This window comes from Tachyglossus aculeatus, chromosome Y4 (genome assembly GCF_015852505.1).
Source record: "Tachyglossus aculeatus isolate mTacAcu1 chromosome Y4, mTacAcu1.pri, whole genome shotgun sequence".
Taxonomy (NCBI): domain Eukaryota; kingdom Metazoa; phylum Chordata; class Mammalia; order Monotremata; family Tachyglossidae; genus Tachyglossus; species Tachyglossus aculeatus.
The window spans coordinates 2,833,530-2,857,965 of NC_052096.1; the positions used below are offsets into that span (position 1 = coordinate 2,833,530).

Here is a 24,436-nt window from a genome sequence, read left to right on the forward strand (position 1 = left end):
AGCTGGGGAGCCGGGGGCCAAAGAGCTGGGGGCTGGGGCCTGAGGAGCTGAGGAGCACGGGAACGTGCCCGAACACTGGTGGGGGGAAGGCGGGGCACACGGGGAATCCGAGCACATGGGAAGGGAAACACGGGCACCCGGGAAGGGGAACATGGACACATGAGATGGGGGATCCGGCCCCGGGGGAAGGGGAACGCTGGCACAAAGGATGGGGAATCTGGGCCCATGAGGAGGGGAATCTAGACACACAAGAAGGGCACACAGGAAAGGGAATCCAAGCACCAAGCACATGGGAAGGGGAATCTGAGCATATGGGAAGGGGAATCCAGATACACAGGAAGGGGAACACGGGAAGGGAAATCTAGGCACGTGGGAAAGGGAATCTAGACACACGGAAAGGGGAACACGGACACACGGGAAGGGAAATCTGAGCACATGGGAAGGAGTATCTAGACACATGGGAAGGGGAACACAGGCACTCAGGAAGGGGGATCTAGACATATGGGAAAATGAATCCGAGCACATGGGAATGAGAACTCAGGCACACGGTTAGGGGAATCAGAGCACATGGGAAGGAGAACATGAGCACGTGGGAAAGGGGATCTAGACACTCAGGGAAGGAGAACACGGGCACATGTGAAGAGGAATCGAGAAGGGGGACATGGGCACACGGGAGGGGAGGGAATCCCAGCACACGGGCCGGGGAACCCGGACAGCCAGGAAGGGGAAGGCGAGCACTGTGGAAGAAGAAGGCGGGGAGCACCAGGTGGAGGAGCCTGTGACAGACAGTGGCCCAGGGTGGGGCTGGCGGGCTCTGTGATGGTTTAGGCCCCGCCCCGCCCCCCCCTCCCCGGTAACTCCCCTCCCAGCTCAGCCCAACCCGGTAGGGCGGGAGAGACAGGCTTGCCGCCACCACCGCATCCTAAAGCGGGGTGCGAAGGCCCCTTCCGCCACGGCCCCCTCTCCGCAGCCCCCCATCCGCCCCGCCTGGCCCCTCCGCAGAGCCGTCTTCTCCGCAACTCCCCGGGGTGAGAGAGCCTTCTCCCCCGCATCCTCCGGCTCGGGATGACGGTCAAGCTGGACTTCGAGGAGTGTCTCAAGGACTCGCCCCGTTTCCGGTAGGCGCCGGGGTCCCGTTGGGGAGGTGGGGGGCGGCCGGACTCCGAGGGGGCCCTGCTCCCCCTCGCTCCCCAAAGGGAGGTGGAAAGGGGAACAGGAAGAGCCGAGAGGAGGCAGGGAGGAAGGGGGCTGTGTCCTCATCACCTCTCCTTCTGATCCCCCGCCACCATCTCAAGCCTCAAGTCTGGCCCCGTCCCTGTCCGTCTCTCCCAGCTCCCCGCCTAGCCCGTCAGCCCAGGCAGGGCACGTGTCTGCTAATTCCAATTGTACTGTCCTCTCCTGAGCGCTCAGTCCAGTGCTGTGCACATAGCAAGCAGTTGGTAAATCCCACTGTCCGATGGACTGATCGATTGGGATCTCCCCCCGACCTTTCTTTCTGGGCTTCGACCTCCATCGCCCTTGTCGATTTTGTGTCTCCGGCAGTCAGTCGACTGCCGACTGAGCGCCGACTGAGTGGGGAGCCCCGGGGAGTCGGCCTCTTCCCTCCCCACCGCCCCCCGGCCTCTTTCATTCATTCATTCAATCGTCTTTATTGAGCGCTTACTGTGTGCAGAGCGCTGTACTAAGCGCTTGGGAAGTACAAGTCGGCAACATCTAGAGACGGTCCCTACCCAACGGGCTTACAGTCTAGAAGGGGGAGACAGACAACAAAAGAAAATGTATTAACAAAATAAATACGATCGATGAGCCCGTTATTGGGTAGCGACCGTCGTCTCTATATGTTCCCGACTTGTACCTCAAGCGCTTAGTACAGTGCTCTGCACACAGCAAGCGCTCAATAAATACGATTTATTCCGCTCTTTATTCCGGCCCCTTCCGCTTTCCCCCGTCCCCACCCGCAGCCCCCCTCACCTGCTGCCTCTCTGGTTCCGTTGTCTGTTTCCGCTTCTCACCACATCCCCCCTGTCGTTGACTTCTTCCCACTAGCGGTTGCCCAGGGCCACCCCTCCCCTCTCCCCATACTCCGGCACGTTGGCACTGCTAAAAGGAGGGTCCCCCACCCCCTCCCCGGGGGGTCTGCCCCATCCCCGCGTACCTGCAGGGAAGAGGGGGCCCGGCGGGTCTCCCCTCTCGCCATCGGGGCCTTCTCCCTCACAGTCCCTTCCGCCCCCGTCCTGTCACGTCTACGTGCGAGAGCCTTCTCCTCTGTGGCTCCCGGCTCCACCGCTTGTCTGCTGCGTGGCTTTGGGCAAGTGACTTCACTTCTCTGGGCCTCAATTCCCTCATCTGTAAAATGGGGGCGAGCCCCAAGTGAGACAGGGGTTGCATTCATTCATTTCATTCAGTCGTATTTACTGAGCGCTTACTGTGTGCAGAGCACTGTACTAAATGCTTGGGAAGTCCAAGTTGGGAACATATAGAGATGGTCCCTTACCAACAGTGGGCTCACAGTCTAGAAGCCTGGTTTGCTTGTATCCACCCCAGCTCTCAGTACAGTGCCTGGAATACAGAAAGCACTTAACAAATACCATGATTACTGTTACTGCAGCACGTGGGCTAGTGGAAAGAGCCTGGGCCTGGGAATCAGAAGGACCTGGGTTCTAATCCTGACTCGGCCACTTACCTGCTGTGTGACCCCGGGCAAGTCACTTCATGTCTCTGGGCCTCAGTTCCCTCATCTGCAAAGCCAGGATTTGATTCCTTTTGTCCCTCCTGTTTAGACGGTGAGCCCCAGATGGGGTCTGATCAACTCCAGCGCATAGCACAGCGCTTGGCATTTAGTAAATGCTTAACAAATCCCACAATTATTATTATTCTCCCCCAAATAATAATGGGAATGGAGGAATTTGGCTAAGGGCTTGCTATGTGCCAAGCACTGTACTGAGCACCAGGGAAGCGACTCTAGACTTTAAGCTTGTCCTCGAGACTGTATGCTCGATGTGGGCGGGGAGAGGGTCTGTTCTGTTGTTGTGTTGTCCTCTCCCAAGCGCTTAGCACCTCTGCACACGCTCAATAAATACAATTGAGTGGTTGAGACAAGATCATCAGGCCCTTGTCCCTGCCCTACATGGGACTCCCAGGCTAAAGAGGAGGAAGAGAGGTATTGAACCCCCATTTTGCAGAGGAAGAAACAGAGGTCCAGAGAAGTGAAGTGACTTGTCCAAGGCCTCCCAGCGGGCAAGTGGCAGATCTGGGATCCGAACCCAGGTCCTCCGACTTCCAGGCCCAGTCGCCTTCCACTTCTCTCCTACAGCTTATCATCATCATCATCACCAATCGTATTTATTGAGCACTTACTGTACACAAAGCACTGTAGTAAGCACTTAGGAAGTACAAGTTGGCAACATATAGAGACGGTCCCTACCCAACAGTGGGCTCACAGTGGGCTCCCCCAAGTTGGGGGGAGCTACTCCTTCATAACCTTTCTCTGCCCGCGGCCCCCTCCCCGCTCAGGCTTCAGACTCGGACCCTTGTGACCCCCCCGCCCCTCCTTCCTCCCATCAGGGCCTCCATCGAGGTGGTGGAAAGCGAAGTGTCTGATCTGGAGACCCGTTTGGAGAAGGTGGGGATGGGGGAGACACCCTTGGGAGTGGAGCTACAGAAGGGTCACGGGTGGGCAGTGGGGGGGAGAGGGGTCTTAGGGGTGGGAGGGGTTCCTGGGGTTCAGAGGGGCAGGGCGGTGGTCTGGGCCCAGGCTAGGATTTGGGAGCTGGGGCCCGGGGGAAGGGGCAGGGGAAGGGCAGCAGCCCCGCAGGCCCGCCTTGCCCCTTCCCGCCGCGTGTCCTCTCCGACTCATCCGCGTGTCCGTCCCTCTCCCTCGGTGGTTCCCAGCTCCTCAAGCTCGGCTCGGGGTTGGTGGACAGCGGCCGGCACTACTGCAACGCCGGCAAGGCCTTCGTGGGCGGGCTCCGGGATCTCGGACGCCTGGGACCGCAGGAGCCCATGCTGGCTGTGAGTGGCGGTGGGGACAATGACGGGGAGGGAGGGCTGACCGCAGTGTGGCCTAGTGGAAAGGGCCCGGGCTCTGGAGTCCAAGGACCCTGGGTTCTCACCCCAGCTCCGCCACTTACCTGCTGTGTGACCCTGCGCGAGTCGCTTCACTTCTTTGTGCCTCAGTTTCCCGAACCGTCAAATGGTGATTCGATGCCTGTTCGCCCTCCTACTTAGACTGTGAGCCCCATGTCCAGGAGGCCTTCCCAGACTGAGCCCCTTCCTTCCTCTCCCCCTCGTCCCCCTCTCCATCCCCCCCATCTTACCTCCTTCCCTTCCCCACAGCACCTGTATATATGTATATATTTATTACTCTATTTATTTATTTATTTATTTATTTTATTTGTACATATCTATTCTATTTATTTTATTTTGTTAGTATGTTTGGTTTTGTTCTCTGTCTCCCCCTTTTTGACTGTGAGCCCACTGTTGGGTAGGGACTGTCTCTATATATTGCCAATTTGTACTTCCCAAGCGCTTAGTACAGTGCTCTGCACATAGTAAGCACTCAATAAGTACGATTGATGATGATGATGATGATGATGATGTCGGACCCCAGGGCTTAGCACTGTCAGTCAGTCAATCAGTAGTATTTACTGAGCACTTACTGCACGCAGAACACTGGACTAAGGACTTGGGATAGTACAGTGCAAGAACAGAACAGACACATTCATTCATTCAATCGTATTTATTGAGCACTCACTGTGTGCAGAGCACTGTACTAAGCGCTTGGGAAGTACAAGTTGGCAACATATACAGACGGTCCCCACCCAACAGCGGGCTCGCAGTCTAGACGAGGGAGACAAACAACGAAACATATTAACAAAATAAAATAAAATAGCAAATATGTACAAGTAAAATAGAGTAATAAATCTGTACCAATATACGTCCTGTCCACAGTGAGTTTACAGTCCAGAAAGGGAGACAGACATTAATATAAATAAAATTGCAGTGACGTACATCAGTGCTATGGGGTTGGGAGGGGGCGGTGAATAAAGGGAGCAAGTCAGGGTGACGCAGAAGGGAGTGGGGGAAGAGGGAAGAAGGCGTAGTCAGGGAAGGCCTCTTGGAGGAGGTGCGCCTTCGATAAGGGTTTGAAGGGGGGCAGATCATCATCTGTCGGATATGAGGAGGGAGGGCGTTCCAGGCCAGAGGCAGGACACAGCACCTGTATATATATATATATATATAGATAGATATAGATATAGATATAGATATATGTATACGTTTGTACATATTACTCTATTTATTTATTTATTTTACTTGTACATATCTATTATATTTATTTTATTTTGTTAGTACGTTTGGTTTTGTTCTCTGTCTCCCCCCTTTTAGACTGTGAGCCCACTGCTGGGTAGGGACTGTCTCTATATGTTGCCAACTTGGACTTCCCAAGCGCTTAGTACAGTGCTCTGCACACAGTAAGCGCTCAATAGATACGATTGATTGATTGACACGGTCGAGAGGTCGGCGGTGAGGTAGATGAGACCGAGGTACAGCGAGAAGGTCAGCATTAAGGAGCGAAGTGTGTGGGCTGGATTGTAGTGGGAGAGGAGCAAGGCGAGCTAGGAGGGGTGAGGTGAGGAGTTTCTGTCGTGGGTTTTAATCCCCGGCTCTGCCACGTGTCTGCTGTGTGACCTTGGTTAAGTCACTTCACTTCTCTGCGCCTCAGTTACCGCATATGTAAAATGGGGATTAAGACTGTGAGCCCACTGCTGGGTAGGGACTGTCTCTATATGTTGCCAACTTGGACTTCCCAAGCGCTTAGTACAGTGCTCTGCACACAATAAGCGCTCAATAAATACGATTGATGATGATGATGATGTGGGACAGGGACTGTGTCCAACCTCACTACCTTGTCTCTCCCCCAGCACTTAGAATGGTGCATAGTAAGAGCTCAACAAATACCACAATTACTATTATTAGTACTACTACTACTACTAATTGTCAGCTGTGTGATCTTGGACAAGTCACTTCACTTCTCTGTGCCTCAGTGACCTCATCTGTAAAATGGGGATGAAGACTGTGAGCCCCATGTGGGACAACCTGATCACCTTGTATCTGCCCCAGTGCTTAGAACAGTGCATGGCACATAGTAAGCGCTTAACAAATGCCATCATCATCATTATTATTATCTGCGGCAGGTCTCGCCCCCTCCGGGCCCCAGACTGTGAGCCCGTTTCTAGACTGCGGGCCCATTGTTGGGTACGGACCGTCTTTATATGTTGTCAACTTGTACTTCCCTGTGGGGCAACCTGATCAATCACTCAGTCAATCGTATTTATTGAGCGCTTACTGTGTGCAGAGCCCTGTACTAAGCGCTTGGGAAGTACAAGTTGGGAAGTACAACCTGATCACCAGGAGAAGCAGCGTGTCTCAATCAATCAATCGTATTTATTGAGCGCTTACTGTGTGCAGAGCACTGTACTAAGCGCTTGGGAAGTCTCAGTGGAAAGAGCGCGGGTTTTGGAGTCAGAGGTCATGGGTTCAAATCCCGGCTCCGCCAATTGTCAGCTGTGTGACTTTGGGCAAGTCACTTCACTTCTCTGGGCCTCAGTTCCCTCATCTGTAAAATGGGGATTAAGACTGTGAGCACCCCCGTGGGACAACCTGATCACCTTGCAACCTCCCCAGCGCTTAGAACGGTGCTTTGCACATAGTAAGCGCTGAATAAATGCTGTTATTATTATTATTATTATCACCTTGTAACCGCCCCAGTGCTTAGAACAGTGCACGGCACATAGTAAGTGCTTAACAAATGCCAACTTGTACTTCCCAAGCGCTTAGTCCAGTGCTCTGCACACAGTAAACGCTCGATAAATACGACTGAATGAGTGAAATGCCATCATTATCATTATTGTGACTACTAATAACAAATGCCATGACTGTTATTATTGCTGTTACTGACTTTGCTCCCCGCCCCCCTCCAGGAATGCCTGGAGAAATTCACCAGCAGCCTCAGCCAGATGATTGACAGCCACATGGTGAGGGGACGGGAGGGAGCGAGGGGGGAAGGGGCTTCAATGGGGAGGGGTTCTGACTCTCGCCCCCCACCCCGGCAGGACCTCCTGGAAAACACAACCCAGGCCCTCAAGCAGCAGATCCAGAACCTGGTGAAGGAGTGAGTCCGGAAGGGAGGGAGAAGGGCAGGGGCTATGGGAGGAGGGCCGTGGCTTCTTCAGGAAAGGGCCGGGGCTGAACCTGGTAGGGGCAGAGCTTTGCCATGACGGAGAAGCGTGGCTCGGTGGAAAGAGCCCGGGCTTTGGAGTCAGAGATCATGCGTTCGAATCCCGGCTCTGCCACCTGTCAGCCGTGTCACTCTGGGCAAGTCACTTCTCCGGGCCTCAGTTCCCTCATCTGTAAAATGGGGATTAAAACTGTGAGCCCCCCCTGGGACAACCTGATCACCTTGTAACCTCCCCAGCGCTTAGAACAGTGCTTTGCACATAGTAAGCGCTTAACAAATACTATCATTATTATTATGATGATGGGGCGGGGCCATGGAGGGGCACTGCACACAGTAAGCGCTCAATAAATACGATTGAATGAGTGAATGAATGAATCCCCCCCCCGCCTTACCTCCTTCCCCTCCCCACAGCACCTGCATATATGTTTGTACATATTTATTACTCTAGTTATTTTACTTGTACATGTTTATTATATTTATTTTACTTGGTTTATGTGTTTTGTTTTGTTGTCTGCCTCCCCCTTCTATACTGTGAGCCCGCTGTTGGGTAGGGACCGCCTCTCTATGTTGCCAACTTGGACTTCCCAAGCGCTTAGTCCAGTGCTCTGCACGCAGTAAGCACTCAATAAATACGACTGAATGAATGAATGAATGAATGAATGGGCAGGGGTGAACCAGGAAGGGGCGGGGCTTGGTTTGAGGGGTGGAGCCACGGAGGGCGGGGCTTAGTCGAGGGGCGGAGCCCTAATGGGCGTGGCTTCGACGGAGGGCGTGGCTTGACCGAGGGGCGGGGCCATGGAAGGGGGCGTGGTTTCATCAGGGAAGGGTGGGGCTGAACCTGGTAGGGGCGGGGCTCCGTTGAGGGACCGTGATTGGTCGAGGGGCGGGGCTTCGTCAGGAAGTGGGCGTGGCCTGGTCGAGGGCGTGGCTTCGCCAGGATAGGACAGGGCTGAACCTGGAAGGGGTGGTGATTGGTCGAGGAACATGGCTTAGTCAAGGAGGCGTGGCTTCGGTGAGGGCGGGGCCCTGGAACAGCGTGGCTTCGTCAGGAAAGGGCAGGGATGAACCGGAAAGGGGCGGGGCTTCGTCAATAAGGGGGCGGGGCTTGGTCTAGGGCGGGGCCACGGAGGGCGTGGCTTTGTCAGGAAAGGGCAGGACTGAACCTGGAAAGGGGCGGGGCTTCGCTGAGGGGCGGGGCTTAGCCGGGGCAGAGACCCCCGAAGGGGCGGGGCCATGGAGGGGCGGGGCTTCGCTGAGGGGCAGTGATTGGTCGATGGGCGTGGCTTCATCAAGATGGGGCGGGGCTTGGGTTGGACGGGGCAAGGAAGGGCGTGGCATCATCGGGAAAGGGCAGGGCTGAATCTGGAAGGGGCGGGGCTTCGTTGGGGGGGGATTAGTCGGGGGGGGCAGAGCCCCCAAAGGGGGGAGTGGCTTCATCATGAAAGGGCATACGATTGAACGAATGAACATGGCGGAACATGGAGGGGGTGGGTCTTCGCCCTGAAGGGGCGTGGCTTCTCCAGGAAGGGGGCGGGGTCACGGAAAGGAGTGGCTTTGACAGAAGGGGTGGGGCTTAGCTGAGGGGCGGGGCCACGGAAGGAGTGGCTTTGTCAGAAGGGGCGGGGCTTAGCGGGGGCGGGACCACGGAAGGAGTGGCCTTGTCGGAAGGGGCGGGGCTTAGATGAGGGGCGGGGTCACGGATGGGGTGGCCTTTGTCAGAAGGGGCGGGGCTTAGATGAGTGGCGGAGCCACGCAAAGGGCGTGGCTTCGTCGGGAAGTCACGGGGGGCGGGGCCCGGCCGAGGGGCGGGGCCTCACCTGGAAAGGATGAAGGGGCGGGTCTGAATGTGGACGGCATGAGGTCGAGGTTGGGGGGGCCGGGGCCCGGTCGAGGGCCTTGGTCCCCGAGCCTCCCTGTGGCCCCCCCGTGTCTCGGCCCGCCCCGGCGTCAGGGAGGTCCGGCGCTTCCGCGAGGCCCGCAGGGAGTTCGAACGGGCCAGCGAGGGTCTGGACACGGCCGTCACCCACCACGCCGAGGTGCCCCGGCGTCGCCCGCACGAGGCCGACGAGGCCGCCGCCGCCCTGCGCTCCGCCCGTCACACCTTCCGCCAGCGCGCGCTGGACTACGTGCTCCAGGTGCCGCCCCGCGCCTGCGCACACGACCCCCAGCGCGCGAGAGGGAGTCGGCATGGCAACGCCGCCTCCGCGCACGCGCACGCGCGGGGAGTGGGGGGGCGCGTGCCGACTCGCACGTGACGGGAGGGGGCGGGGCTACGCCGAGGGGCGGGGCTTGGAGTCAGATTCATTCATTCATTCAGTCAGTCAGTCAATCAATCAATCGTATTTATTGAGAAGCAGCATGGCGCAGTGGAAAGAGCCCGGGCTTTGGAGTCAGAGGTCATGGGTTCAAATCCCGGCTCTGCCAGTTGTCAGCTGTGTGACTTTGGGCAAGTCACTCAACTTCTCTGGGCCTCAGTTACCTCATCTGTAAAATGGGGATGAAGACTGTGAGCCCCCTGTAGGACAAACTGATCGCCTTGTAACCTCCCCAGTGCTTCGAACAGTGCTTTGCACATAGTAAGCGCTTAATAAATGCCATTATTGTTATTATCATTATATTTATTGAGCGCTTACTGTGTGCAGAGCACTGTACTAAGCGCTTGGGAAGTCCAAGTTGGCAACATACAGAGACGGTCCCTACCCAACAGCGGGCTCACAGTCTAGAAGGGGGAGACAGACAACAAAACAAAACACATTAACAAGTAATAATGGCATTTGTTAAGCGCTTACTATGTGCAAAGCACTGTTCTAAGCGCTGGGGGGGATACAAGGAGATCAGGTTGTCCCACACGGGGCTCACAGTCTAAATCCCCATTTTACAGATGAGGTAACTGAGGCTCAGAGAAGTGAAGTGACTTGCCCAAGTATGCAAAGCCCTATACTAAGCTCTTGGGAAACTACAATATGACAGCAAACAGACACATTTCTGCCTCCTACAAGCTCACAGTCTCGGAGGGGACAGACATTAATTAAAATTAATTGAGAAGCAGCGTGGCTCAGTGGAAGGAGCCCGGGCTTTGGAGTCAGAGGTCATGGGTTCCAATCCTGGCTCTGGCAATTGTCAGCTGTGTGACTTTGGGCAAGTCACTTCACTTCTCTGGGCCTCAGTTCCCTCATCTGTAAAACGGGGATTAAGACTGTGAGACCCCCGTGGGACAACCTGATCACCTTGGCGCTTAATAAATGTCATTATTATTATTATTATTAATATAAATCAATCAATCAATAAATTACAGATAGATCATAATGATGGCATTTGTTAAGCACTTACTATGTGCAAAGCACAGTTCTAAGCACTGGGGGGATACAAGGTGATCAGGTTGTCCCACATGGGGCTCACAGTCTTAATCCTCATTTTACAGATGAGGTAACTGAGGCTCAGAGAAGTTAAGTGACTTGCCCAAGGTCACACAGCAGACATGTGGTGGAGCCGGGATTCGAACCCATGACCTCTGACTCCAAAGCCCGTGTTCTTTCCCCTGAGCCATGCTGCTTCTATACAGCATGGATAGATAGATGTACATGTACAGATAGATAAATTACAGATCGATAGATACATATGTGCTGTGGGGATGGGAGGGAGGATGAATGAAGGAGCAAGTAAGAGCGGCAGAGAAGGGAGTGGGAGAAGAGGAGGTGAGAGTTTAGTCAGGGAAGGCTTCTTGGAGGAGATGTGCCTTCAATAAGACTTTGAAGTGGGAGAGAGCAATTATCGGCCGAATTATCTGCCAGATCGTGGGAGGGGGCTATGTCTTCTAGACTGTGAGCCCGATGTTGGGTGGGGACCGTCTCTATATGTTGCCGACTTGTACTTCCCAAGCGCGTAGTACAGTGCTCTGCACGGAGTAAGCACTCAATAAATACGATTGAATGAATGAATGAATGAATAAAGGAGGAGGTTTTGAAGTTAGATCATGGGAGGGGACCAAACGAAAGGGCGGGGGGGGGGGGGCTTGAGACCAAATCGTGGGTGGGTCTACATAAAGGGGAGGGGTCAAAACAAAGGCTAGGTCTTGGGGCTACATCCTAGGAGGGTCTCCCAAATGCGCGGGGTCTTGGGTCCAAACTGTAAGCATGTCCCAAGGGCGGAGCCCCTGGAACTGGGGAGAGGGAGAGGGTGTGAGGCCCCATCAGCCTGGAGGAGGGATTATGGAGCCCCCACATCCCATTAGTGCTCCCGGTGTTCCCAGTGTCCACTGTGGGTGTGGAACTGGAGGACGTCTCTGATTCCAGATCAACGTGATCCAGGACAAGAGGAAGTTTGACGTCTTGGAGTTTGTGAGTTTGAAGGGGCCAAGTTCCCTGGGGGCGGCGGGACCCTTGGAGTGATGGGGGAGCGGGATGGGGAAAAGGGAGAAGGGGCCCGGTGGGTGTGGGTGGGAAGCGGCCATCACCAGCGGGAACAGGAGAGTGGAAAGTAGGGCACGGTAGAGGCCGAGAGAGACAGAGGGAGTGACAGGAAGAGAGAGGTAGCCGCATCCACTGTGTCCGCAACTCCCTGCCCGCTAGATGCTGAATTTACTGGAACACCAGGCTGCCCACTACCAGCAGGGCCATGAAGGACTGGGCCAGTTGCAGGAATATCGAAGAGACCTGGCTTCTCAGGTGAGGGCTGGCCTGGGGCCTGAGTGGGGAGGCCAGGCCTTGGGGCTGGGTTGGACCTAAGCATCAATATGGGGGCTGGGCCAGGGGATGGAGCAGAGGGGCCGGGCCTGGGGACCGGGTTGGGATCCAGACCCGAGAGAAGGGCTGGGGGCTGGGCAGGAGAGCCGGGCAAGGGAGAAGGGAAGGCCGAAACGGGCCAGCATGGATGAGGAGACGGGGTAACACCTGGGGCGGGGAGGGAAGCCAAAAAGGATGGGGACTGGGGGGAGGAGGCCAGTGATGGCTGTGGCAGCAGTGGAAACCAGTCACCCCACCACCCTCACCCTCTCCCCCCCACAGCTGCACCAGATGGTGCTGGAATCCGCCCGGGAGAAGCGGGACCTGGAGCAGAGACATGTGCTGCTGAAGCAGAAAGTGAGCCAGGCCGGGGGAGCGGAGGATCCCTGGAGGGGGGGACCGTGGTGGTTGGGGGGGTGGGAGGAAACAGAAGGGAGATTAGAGACACCTGGAAGGGTGGGAAGAGCAGGAAGGAAAGATACCGGGATGTGGAGGTCTCCTTATTGACTGTCAGGTCCTTGGAGGCAAGGATTATTATTATTATTATTATTATTATTATTATTATTATTATTATTATTATTTATATCATTATATATGACATTTTATATTATTCCATATAATAATAATAATAATAATAATAATGGCATTTGTTAAGCGCTTACTATGTGCAAAGCACCGTTCTAAGCGCTGGGGAGGATACAAGGCAAGCGGGTTGTACCACATGAGGCTCACAGTCTTCATCCCCATTTTACAGATGAGGGAACTGAGGCCCACAGAAGTTAAGTGACTTGCCCAAGGTCACACAGCAGACATGTGGCGGGGTCGGGATTCGAACCCATGACCTCTGACTCCAAAGCCCGTGCTCTTTCCACTGAGCCACGATGCTTCTCTATAATATATTAATAGTAATAACTGGTATTTGTTAAGCCCTTACTATGTGCTAGGCACTGTACTATGTGCTGGGATAGCTATAAGGTGATTGGGTCGGACACAGTCCTTGTACTACATGGGGCTCACTGTCTTAATCCCCATTTTACAGATGAGGAAACTGAGGTACAGAGAAGTGATTTGACTTACCCAGGGTCACACAGCAGACAAGTGGCAGAGCCAGGGTTGGAACCCGGGTCCTTCTGACTCTCAGACCTGCCCTCAATCCACTTGGTCATGTTGCTCCTAGGCCACATTTGCCGACTGCTGTACTCTCCCAATCGCTTAGTACAGTGCTCTGCACACAGTAAGCGCTCGATAAATACTCCTGATTGATTGAAAAGCTAGAGTCCTGGATGGGAGAAAGGGCAAGCAAGAGGAAGGTGCTTAGAGAGGCAGCGTGGCTCAGTGGAAAGAGCCCGGGCTTTGGAGTCAGAGGTCATGGGTTCAAATCCCGGCTCCGCCAATTGTCAGCTGTATGACTTTGGGCAAGTCACTTCACTTCTCTGTGCCTCAGTTACCTCATCTGGAAAACGGGGATGAAGACTGTGAGCCCCCGGTGGGACAACCTGATCACCTTGTAACCTCCCCAGCGCTTAGAACAGGGCTTGGTGCATAGTAAGCACTTAATTAATGCCATCGTCATTATTATTAGTAATAGGGCTAGGCTGTCAGCCCCTTGAGGGCAGGAATGGCGTCTGAGTCTAGTGTACCCTCCCGAACTCTCGGTCCAGCGCTCTGCGCCCAGTATCGATCAGTAACGGTCAATAAATCCCACCGATTGACGGACCCCCGCTCTGGTCGACAGGACATGGGAGAGGAAGAGCCAGACACCGGACTCCGAGAGGGTCCTGCAGGCCCCATCATGGAAGGCCACCTCTTCAAACGGGCCAGCAACGCCTTCAAGACCTGGAGCCGGTCAGGGCCGGGGGAGTCCCACCCATTCCCTTCCAGTGCCCCTCAATTTGAAGAGGAGCCCCCTCCCCCTTAAGATGGGCCCCTTCCCCTTAAGTTAGGCCCCTACCCCTTAGGGGGCACGTGTCTTTAAAAATTTCCCTCCCCCAGTACACCCACTTATTCCCTCACGTATCCCCTTAAAAATTAGCCCCTTCCTCTTTGGCATTGGCCACGCTCCCTAAGGGGTCCGGGTTTTGAGGTGGGGGAGAGCTCGCTTTGCCCTCTGCCCCCTCCCCAGGCGCTGGTTCAGCATCCAGAGAAACCAGTTAGTGTATCAGAAGAGGTTTAAGGTGAGACCCCCCAGCCGGGGAGCGGGGGTGGGAGGCGCAGGCCATCCGGGGTCCTGACGGGGATGGGCTGGGGTCTGGAGGGGGGGGTCTCTGAGCGCCCCCCTCCCCTCCGCCCCAGGACCCTTTGACGGTGGTGGTAGAAGATCTCCGTCTGTGCACCGTGAAACCCTGCCCCGAATCCGACAGAAGGTTTTGCTTTGAAGTTGTCTCTCCGAACAAGTGAGAAGATGGGGTCGGGCGGGGGTCGGGTGGGGGCAGGGTGGGCCCGATCTCTTTTGCCCTCTCCCCTTCTTCTTCCCCTTCTCTTTCTCGATCTCTCTCCTCTCCCCTTTTCTTCTCCTTGGCTTTCTCTCCTCTCCACTTTTTCTTCCACTTCTCTGTCGTCTATTCTCCCCCTTCTCTTTCTCTTCTCTCCCCTCTCTTCCCCTTCTCTTTTTCCCCCCTCTCCTTTTTTCTTTCCCTTCCCTTTCTCTCCCTCCTCTCCCCTTTCCCTCCCCTTCTTTCTCCTCTCCCCTATTCTTCCACTTGTCTTTCCTCTCCTCTTTTTTCATTCTTTTTCTCTCTCTTCTTCACCCTCTTCTTTCTTTTTCTTCTGCCCTTTTCTCTCCCTTCTCTCTCCCCTTCTCTTCCCATTCTCTCCCTTGCCCATTCCCCCGCTTCTCGCTCCCCTCTTACTTCCCATCCTTTCTCTAGTCTCCCCCTTCCTTCACATTCTTTTTTCTCTCTCCTCTCCCTTCTTCTCCCCCTTCTCTCTCCCCTTTCTTCCCATTCGTTCTCTCCTTTTCTTCCCATCCTCTCTTCTTTGCTTCCCATTCTCTCTCCTCCCCATTTCCTCCCTCTCCCCTTTCTCTTCCCCTCTTCTCTCTCCCCTTGTTCTTCCCCTTCTCTTTCTCTCCTCTCCCCTTTTCTTCCCCTTCTCCTTTTCTCCCTCCTCTGTCCCCTCCCATCTCTGCCCTCTGCGTCTCTCTGAGTCTCTCGGTCCCTCCGGGTGGGTCTCTGTCTCATTTTCTGCCCGTCTCCCTCCTCTTCTTCTTCTTCCTCCTCCTCCTCCTCCTCCTCCTCCGTGTCCCCGGCCCAGATCCTGCCTTCTGCAGGCGGATTCAGAGCGTCTTCTGCAGCTGTGGGTAGTGGCCGTGCAGAACAGCATCGCCTCCGCCTTCAACCAGCAGCCCCCGGAGTCCCAGGAGCAGGTACTGACCATTCATTCATTCAGTCGTATTTACTGAGCGCTTACTATGTGCAGAGCACTAGACTATGCCCTTGGAAAGGGCAATTCGGCGACAGGTAGAGACAATCCCTGCCCAGCAACGGGCTCACAGTCTAGAAGGGGGGAGACACAATAGAACAAAACAAGTGGACAGGCATCAATAGCATCAGTATAAATGAACAGAATTATAGATCCATACACATCATTAATAAAATAAATAGAATAGTAAATATGTATATAATAATAATAATAATGACATTTACTAAGTGCTTACTATGTGCAAAGCACTGTTGTAAGCGCTGGGGTGGTTACAAGGTGAACAGGTTGTCCCATGTGGGGCTCGCAGTCTTAATCCCCATTTTACAGATGAGGGAACTGAGGCCCAGAGAAGTTAAGTGACTTGCCCAAAGTCACACAACTGACAAGTGGCTGAGCAGGGATTAGAACCCATGACCATATACATATATACACAAGTGCTGTGGGGTGGGGAGGGGGATAGAGCAGAGGGAGGGGATCGGGGCGATGGGGAGGGGAGAAGGAGCAGAGGAAAAGGGGGGGGCTCAGTCTGGGAAGGCCTCCTGGAGGAGGTGAGCTTTCATTAGGGCTTGGAGAAGAGAGGCGAGGCAGGAGGGGGCAAAGTGATGGAGAGCTTTGAAGCCAATGACCACCGGAGGGGAGGGGAGGAAAGGGAAGGGGAACGGGAAAGGGAAGGGGAAGGAAACCCGGGGAAGGGGGACCGGTGAGGTCAGGGGAGGCCGTGGGTGGGCAGGAGAGTAGACGGGAACCAGAGAGAGAGAAGTAGAGAGGTAGAAAGAGAGTTAGAGACATAGGGAGTCAGAGGGAGATAGGTTGAAAGAGAGGAGAGACAGTGAAAGAGAGAGCTAGGTGAAGAGAGAGACAGAGGGAAAGAGATTAGAGAAGGAGATGGAGAGAGATGGAAGGCAAAAGAAAGAGCTAGAGAGAAAAAGATGGAGAGTGAGGGAAAGCAAAAGAAAGAGATGGAGAGAAAAAATGGAGAGAGAGTTGGAGAGATAGAGAGAAAGCAAAAGAAAAATAGAGAGGAGAGAGAAAGAGTTGGAAAGAGAGATCGAGAGAAAGAGATGGGAAGAGAAATAAAGCAAAAGGGAGAAGGAAAAAGAGAAAGGAAAAGAGAGAGAGAAAGAAATGGAAAGAGACAGAGAAGGAGAAAGAGATAGAGAAAGCAAGCTAGAGAAAGAGATGGAAAGAGGTCTCGAGAGGTAGAGAGATGGAAGGAGAAAGAGATAGTGAGATGGAAAGAGATAGAAAGAGTGATGGAAACAAAGATAGAGAAAGATGGAAAGAGAGAAAGAGATAGAAAGAGGGAGAGATGGAGAGAAAGCCAGAGAAAGATGGAAAGATAGAAAGAGGGAAAGCAAGAGATAGGGAAGGAGAGAGAAGTGGAAAGAGAAAGAGATGGAAAGAGAAAAAGAAAGATATAGAGATAGAAAGAGAGAAAAAGTGAGAGATGGAAAGAAAAAGAGGTAGAAAGAGTGATAGAAAGAGAAAGAAAGGTGAAGAGAAAAAGATGGAAAGAGAGAGAGTTGGAAAGAGAAAGAAAGGGAGAAAGAGTGAGATGAGAAGAGAAAGAGAGGAGAGAGATGGAGAGATAGAAGGAGAGTGGGAGAGAAATAAAATAAAGAGAGAGAGGTAGAAAGAAAAAGAGAGAGAAAGAAAGAAAAGGAAGAGAAGAAACCCCGGCGAGAAGCCGAGTCAGGATGGCTAGGTATGGGAAGAAGCGGGAGCAGGGGCTGTTGGCTTGCGGGGCCGCTCCCCATCGGCCCCCCCCCCTTCCTCCTGTCCATCCCCCGTGTCCCCCTCCGTGTCCCCCCCCCTCCCGCCCGCCCCCAGGGTGCGTCGGGCCCATCGGCCCCCCTGGCCAGTTCGGCCACGCTGGGCTGCGGGCGAGCAGGCGGGCAGAGCGGCAGCTCGGACCAGAAGGTGATGGACCAGGTGCTGCGGCTCGACGGGAACGCCCAGTGCTGTGACTGCCGGGAGCCCGCGCCCGAGTGGGCCAGCATCAACCTGGGCATCACCCTCTGCATTGAGTGCTCCGGCATCCACAGGTCACGCCTCCCCCTCCTCCCCCTCCTCCCCCTCCTCCTCCTCCTGCTCCCAGTGGGCCAGCAACGGCCTGGGCATCACCCTCTGCGTCGAGTGCCCTGGCATCCACATGTCAAACCTCCTCCTCTTCCTCCTTTCCCTCCTCCTCCTCCTCCAAGTGGGCCAGCGCCCACTACATCGAGTGCTTGGGCATCCACGTCACACCTCTTCCTCCTTCTCCTGCTCCTCCTCCTCCCCCTGTTCCTCCTCAACATCCTCTCCTCCTCCTGCTGCTACTCTTCCTCCTCTTCCTGCTGCTTTTTTTTTCTTCCTGCTCCTCCTCCTCCTCCTCCTACTATTCCTCCACCCCCTCCTCCTCTTCCTCCTACTACTATTCCTCCACCCCCTCCTCCTCCTCCTGGACCTGGTCCTGGTCCTCCTCCTCCTCCTGTTCCTCCTCCTGGGAGAGGTTGATACAACAGAGTTGGAAGACACGTAATGGATCTCTCTACATGGGCACGGACGGAGAGAGTGGCTGGCTTGGGTGTCAGGTTGCAGTAGTGGTAGTCTTTATTAAGTATTTATTGTGTGAAGAGCACTTTATTAGACACTGGGATAGAATACGCAGGTGAGAATTAGACCTGGTTCCTGTCCCTTGGGGGTGAGTGTGTAGGGAAAAAGGGAAAGGAAGGAAAATATTGGATAGTGAAGGGGAGTTTAGATAGTGTGCTATAGTAACAAAGGTCAGTCAATCGTATTTATTGAGTGCTTACTGTGTGAAGAGCACTGTACAAAGTGCTTGCCCGCACCGGCTTAATCTCCCCTCCCGCCTCTCCCCTCCCCATAGGAGTCTGGGGGTGCATTTCTCCAAAGTGCGGTCACTGACGCTGGATTCCTGGGAGCCGGAGCTGGTGAAGGTGCCCGGGGCATGGGCAGAGGGGAATCAGGGGGCAGAGGAGCGCCCGGAGGGAGAGGGGTCGCTGAGAGGGCATGGAGGCCAGGACTCCGTGGAGAGAGGGAGGTAGAGGGGAGCCACATAGGGACCTGGACAGGTCTCAAGGACTTGGGGGGGGGGGGGGGGCAAACTAAAAAAAAAACCCAAAAAATAATCCCCCCTCTATTCCCCAATTTACCTCCATCTCTGCCTCTGCTCTCCCCTTGCCAGCTGATGTGCGAACTGGGTAACGCGGCCATCAACCGAATTTACGAGGCTCGGGTGGAAGATATGACTGTCAAAAAGCCCGGGCCCACCTGTTCCCGGTGAGAAATGATAAGAATAATAATAGTAAATAATAATTGCACTGTATGTTAAGCTTTTACTATGCGTCAGGCACTGTACTAAGAGATGCAGCGTGACTCAGTGGAAGGAGCACGGGCTTTGGAGTCAGAGGTCATGGGTTCAAATCCGGTGTGACTTTGGGCAAGTCACTTCACTTCTCTGGGCCTCCATCCCCTCAGCTGTAAAACGGGGATGAAGACTGTGAGCCCCACGTGGGACAACCTGATCACCTTGTAACCTCCCCAGTGCTTAGAACAGTGCTTTGCACATAGTAAGTGCTTAATAAATGCCATTATTATTATTATTACTAAGCGCTAGGGCAGATCCAAGCAAATCAGGTTGGACACGGTCCTTGTCCCATCATGGGGCTCACAGACAAGTATGTACTGTGGGGCTGGGAGTGGGGTGATGAATAAAGGGAGCGAGTCATGCCCCCCACCCCGCCTCTCCTCTTTTCCCTGGCTTGCCTTTATTTCCCTCCACCCCCTCCCACATTCACTTCTTCTCCAGGCAAGAGAAAGAAGCGTGGATCCGTGCCAAGTATGTGGAGAAGAAATTTCTGACCAAGCTGCCGGAGGTTGAGGGCCGCTGGAGGGCAACGGGCCGGGGCGGGGAGCGGACTTTTGGCCGTCCCCTCCGGGGTCGACCTCCCCCACCCCCAAAACCCTCCCTCCAACCCCGCCCGGGGAGCCGGGGGCTCAGGACCGGTGAGTTGGAGCTAGGGAAGGAGGATAGGACCGTTAGGAATGGGGGGAAGTCTGTCAGTCAATCATATTTATTGAGTGCTTAATGTGTGCACAGCACTGGACAAAGTGCTTGGGAGAGGATGATAAAACAATAAACAGACACATTCCTTGCCCACAGCGAGCTGACAGTCTAGTGAGGGAGACAGACCTGAACAGGAATAAATAAATGACAGATGCAGCCATAAATGCTGTGGGGCTGGGAGTGGGGATGAATAAAGGGAACGAGTCGGGGCAATACAGAAGGGAGGGGAAGAAGTGGAAAGGAGGGCTTAGTCAGGGAAGGCCTCTTAGAGGAGATGGGCCTTCAAGAAGACTTTGAAGCCGGGGTGGGGGGAGTCTTGGTCAGTCGGACATGAGGAGGGAGAGCATCCCAGGATGGGGCCAGGATGCGGGCGAGAGATTGGCGGCGAGATATTAGAGAAGCAGCGTGGCTCAGTGGGAAGAGCCCGGGCTTTGGAGTCAGAGGTCTGGGTTTGAATCCTGACTCCACCACAAGTCTGCTGTGTAACCTTGGGCAAGTCACTTAACTTCTCTGAGCCTCAGTTACAGATTAAGACCGTGAGCCCTACGTGGGACAACTTGATCACATTGTAACCCCCCCCCCCAGTGCTTAGAACAGCGCTTTGCACGTAGTAAGCGCTTAACAAATGCCATGATGATGATGATGAGGTGGAGGTACAGTGAGAAGGTTGGCAAAGTGGGCAGGCTGAGTTGGAGTAGGAGAGCAGTGAGGTGAGGTGGGAGTGGGCAAGGTGGTGGGCTGCTTTAAAACCAATGGTGAGGAGTTTCTGTCTGATGCGGAGGTAGATGGGCAACGACTGGAGGTTCTTGAGGAGGGGGGAATCTTGGACTTCACGTTTTTGTAGAAAACTGGACTTCCCGTTTTCCCGTGGGCTCACGTCTCTCCCCGCGTCCCCACAGGCTCCACTCAGGAGGAATTGGGCTCCCTGCACCCCGGGGCTCTCCTGTTCCAGGCGGCCGGCGCGCCCCCATCCCTCCCCACCATGGCCGACGCGCTGGCCCACGGCGCCGACGTCAACTGGGTCAACGCGGCCCAGGCCAACGCCACCCCCCTGATCCAGGCCACGGAAGCGGTAGGGCCCCCTCTCCACCCACCTTCTCCCCACCCTCCGCCTGACCCTGTCCCCTCTCCCCACACATCCCTCCTGTCTTTCCAGAATTCCCTGCTGGCCTGTGAGTTCCTTCTCCAGAACGGAGCCAATGTCAACCAGACGGACAGCGCCGGGCGAGGCCCCCTCCACCACGCTACCATCCGGGGCTTCACGGGGTACAGCCTGGCAGGGGGATCATCATCATCATCGTCGTCAATCGTATTTACTGAGCGCTTACTGTGTGCAGAGCACTGTACTAAGCGCTTGGGAAGTACAAATTGGCAACATACAGAGACAGTCCCTACCCAACAGTGGGCTCACAGTCTAAAAGGGGGAGACAGAGAACAAAACCAAACATACTAACAAAATAAAATAAATAGAATAGATATGTACAAGTAAAATAAATAAATAAATAGAGTAATAAATATGTACAAACATATATACAAATATACAGGTGCCGTGGGGAAGGGAAGGAGGTAAGATGGGGGGGATGGACAGGGGGACGAGGGGGAGAGGAAGGAAGGGGCTCAGTCTGGGAAGGCCTCCTGGAGGAGGTGAGCTCCCAGTAGGGCCTTGAAGGGGGATGTGGGGACATGGGCAGGGAGGTGGGAGGAAGGGAGGGAGGAGCAGTTAGGACCCCTGGGTCCTTGAGGGTCCCAACCTACAGCGTCCACCTCACCCCATTCCTTCATTCATCGGCATTCACCCCATTCTTTCAATGGCACTTATCGAGTGCTTACTGTGTGCAGAGCACTGTACTGAGGGCTTGGGACAGTCCAATAGAACCATAACCTCTCCTCCCCAGATTGGCCTGCCTGTTCCTGAAGCGGGGAGCGGGGCTGGGGATCCAGGACGCGGACGGAAAGGACCCCCTGACCATCGCCATGGAGGCGGCCAACGCTGACATCGTCACCCTGTGAGAACCCACCCCCTCTGGGGTGGAGGGAAGGGGGCCTGGGGGACGGTGGAGACTGGGGAGAGGGTGCAGGGATGGGGGGGCGGAGGGGCGGGGGTCTAAGGGCCGACCCCCGTGCCCTAGCCTGCGCCTGGCCAAGATGAGAGAAGCTGACGTGGCCCTGGGCCAGGCAGGAGACGAGACGTACCTGGACATCTTCCGAGACTTCTCCCTCATGGCCTCCGACGATCCCGACAAACTGAGCCGCCGCAGCCAAGACCTCAAAACCCTGTGAACCCCTCCTCAGTTTGTTCTTTTCCCTGCCTCCCCAACTCCCCCCGCCCTCCAACAGGCCCCCCCTCAAAACACACACCCTGAATAAAATCTCTGGCAGCGTCTGTGGTTGTGGATCCCCGAGGAGGAGGGGAGCGGGGAATGCGTCACCCTCCTTAGGGCCTGCGAGAGAGAAGCCGCGGGGCCTAATGGGTGGCGCCCAGGCCCGAGAGTCAGAAACACCCGGGTCCTGACCCCCGGCTCTGTCACATGTCTGCTGTGTCACCTTAGGCCAGTCATTTAACTTCTCTGGGCCTCAGTTCCCTCATCTGTAAAATGGGGATTGAGACTGTGAGCCCCGAGAGGGACGGGAACCGCATCCAACCTGATTAACTTGGATCTAACCCAGTGCTTAAGGCAATGCTTGGCACATGGTAAGCGATTAACAAGTACCATTATTACAATTATTGAGATTATAGACAATACATACATATACAGCAATTATTATTACAATATAGAGAAGCAGCATGGCTCAGCGGAAAGAGCCCGGGCTTTGGAGTCAGAGGTCATGGGTTCAAATCGCTGCTCTGCCAATTGTCAGCTGTGGGACTTTGGGCAAGTCACTTCACTTCTCTGGGCCTCAGTTACCTCCTCTGCAAAATGGGGATTAAGACTGTGAGCCCCCCGTGGGACAACCTGATCATCTTGTAACCTTCCCAGAGTTTAGAACAGTGCTTTGCACACAGTAAGCGCTTAATAAATGCCATCATTATTATTATTAATTATTATTATCTTTATAGTGGCCCCTGGCTGGTACATCGGCTCTGGTTTTGGGGGGTTTTTTTGTGTTTAAGCGCTTACTATGCGCCAGGCACTGTACTAAGTGCCCGGGTAGATACAAGCTAGTCAGGATGGAGAAGCAGTGTGGCCTAGTGGAGAAAGCATGGGCTTGGGTGTCAGAAAGACCTGGATTCTAATTCCGTCTCTGCCAATTGTTTGCTGTGTAGCCTTGGGCTTCGGTTTCCTCGACACTGAAATGGGGATTCAATCCCTGTTCTTTCCGCTACTTAGACTGTGACCCCCATGTGGGATTGGGACCGTGTCCAACCTGATTAATTTATACCTACCCTTGTGATTAGAACAGTGTTGGACCCAGTAAGCGCTTAACAAATACCATAAAAAAAGACAGTCCCTGTCCCCCAGAAGGCTTACAGCCCTGACCCCATTTTACAGATGAGGTAACTGAGCACAGAGCGGCAAAGTGACTTGCGTGAGGTCACACAGCAGACAAGAGGCGGAGGTAGGATGAGAACCCAGGTCTTCTGACTCCCAAGCCAGGACTCTTTAGGAGAAGCAGCATGGTGTAGTGGATACCACACGGGCCTGGGACTCACTGAGTCATGGGTTCTAATTCCGGCCCTGCCACATATGACCCTGGGCAAGTCACTTCACTTCTCTGGGCCTCTGTTACCTCTTGTGGAAAATGGGGATTGAGACCGTGAGCCCTACAGAGGACAGGGACTGTGCCCAACCTGATTTGCTTGTATCCACCCCAGTACTTAGTACAGTGCTTGGAACATAGTACGCGCTTGGAAAATGCCACAATAATACTATTATTTCCACTAGGCCACACTTTTTCTCGTGTACGCCTTTTCTGGGAATCGGTGACAGAGCCATGATTGGACTGGAGCGCCCCGGTACTTGCCGGGAATGGGAATCCCAAAGCCCTTGGGGCACTGAAGTGTCCCTTGCAGCTCCACGCTACCCCACCCCAACTCGGAGAAGACTGGCAGGGGTCGGTGGGCGGGGGTCTCTCCCACCCCTCTTGGTGCTCATCAGTGACTTGGACTCCCTCTGGACCCGGAGAGGCTCAGGCCCCATACCAATCAGTCAATTAATAGTAATGACTAAGTGCTTATTATAGATAAGTCACTTAACTTCCCTTTGCCTCAGTTACCTCATCTGTAAAATGGGGATTAAGACTATGAGCCCCCCTGGGACAACCTTATTCATTCATTCAATCGTATTTATTGAGCGCTTGCTGTGTGCAGAGCACTGTACTAAGCGCTTGGGAAGTACAAATCGGCAACATACAGAGACAGTCCCTACCCAACAACGGGCTCACAGTCTAAAACCTTATCATCTTGTAACCTCCCCAGCGCTTTGCACATAGTAAGCGCTTAATAAATGCCATAATTAATTCAGTAATAGGCACCCTACTAATTGCTTGGGAAGGTACAACAGGGTTGGGAGATGTGATCCCTGCCCACAAGAAGCTGACATTGATAATTATGATTTTATTATACTCAGAGAAGTAGCGTGGCCTAGTTGGAAAGAGCACGGGCATGGGAGTCGGAAGACGTGGATTCTAATTCCGGTCCCACCTCGTGTCTCCTGTGGGACCTTGGGCGAGACGCTTTGCTGCTCTGGGCCTCAGTTACCTCATCTGTAAAATGGGGTTTGAGACCGTGAGCCCTGTGGGGACAGGGACTTGTCCAACTCAATTACCTTGGGCGTGGCTCAATGGAAAGAGCCCGGGCTTGGGAGTCAGAGGTCATGGGTTCAAATACCGGCTCCGTCAATTGTCAGCTGTGTGACTTGGGGCAAGTCATTTCACTTCTCTGTGCCTCAGCTACCTCATCCGTAAAATGGGGATTAAGACCGTGAGCCCCACGTGGGACAACCTGATCACCTTATATCCTCCCCAGTGCTTAGAACAGTGCTTTGCACA

The 24,436-nt window shown here is 54.3% G+C and overlaps 1 protein-coding gene across 1 annotated transcript; it reads left to right on the top strand.

Annotated features, from left to right (window-relative positions):
• The first annotated feature begins 1,065 nt into the window (after positions 1–1,065).
• Positions 1,066–21,824, top strand: ACAP1 (ArfGAP with coiled-coil, ankyrin repeat and PH domains 1). Its single transcript, XM_038768217.1, has 22 exons — positions 1,066–1,118; positions 1,962–1,985; positions 3,565–3,622; positions 3,892–4,011; positions 6,981–7,034; positions 7,113–7,171; positions 9,189–9,372; positions 11,530–11,574; positions 11,806–11,901; positions 12,241–12,315; positions 13,694–13,803; positions 14,081–14,132; positions 14,251–14,351; positions 15,211–15,322; positions 17,209–17,423; positions 18,248–18,317; positions 18,566–18,660; positions 19,190–19,386; positions 20,347–20,519; positions 20,604–20,713; positions 21,343–21,453; positions 21,577–21,824. Exons 1-22 carry the CDS (start codon positions 1,066–1,068, stop codon positions 21,725–21,727), a joined length of 2,265 nt encoding a protein of 754 aa, XP_038624145.1. The 3' UTR covers positions 21,728–21,824.
• Positions 21,825–24,436: the final 2,612 nt, after the last annotated feature.

Coding starts and splice junctions, on each gene's coding strand:
- ACAP1 (XM_038768217.1), top strand. CDS start 1,066: ATGACGGTCAAGCTGGACTTCGAGGAGTGTCTCAAGGACTCGCCCCGT. Junction 11,902..12,240: donor GAAGAGACCTGGCTTCTCAG/GTGAGGGCTGGC, acceptor TCCCCCCCACAG/CTGCACCAGATGGTGCTGGA. Junction 20,714..21,342: donor ACCATCCGGGGCTTCACGGG/GTACAGCCTGGC, acceptor TCTCCTCCCCAG/ATTGGCCTGCCTGTTCCTGA.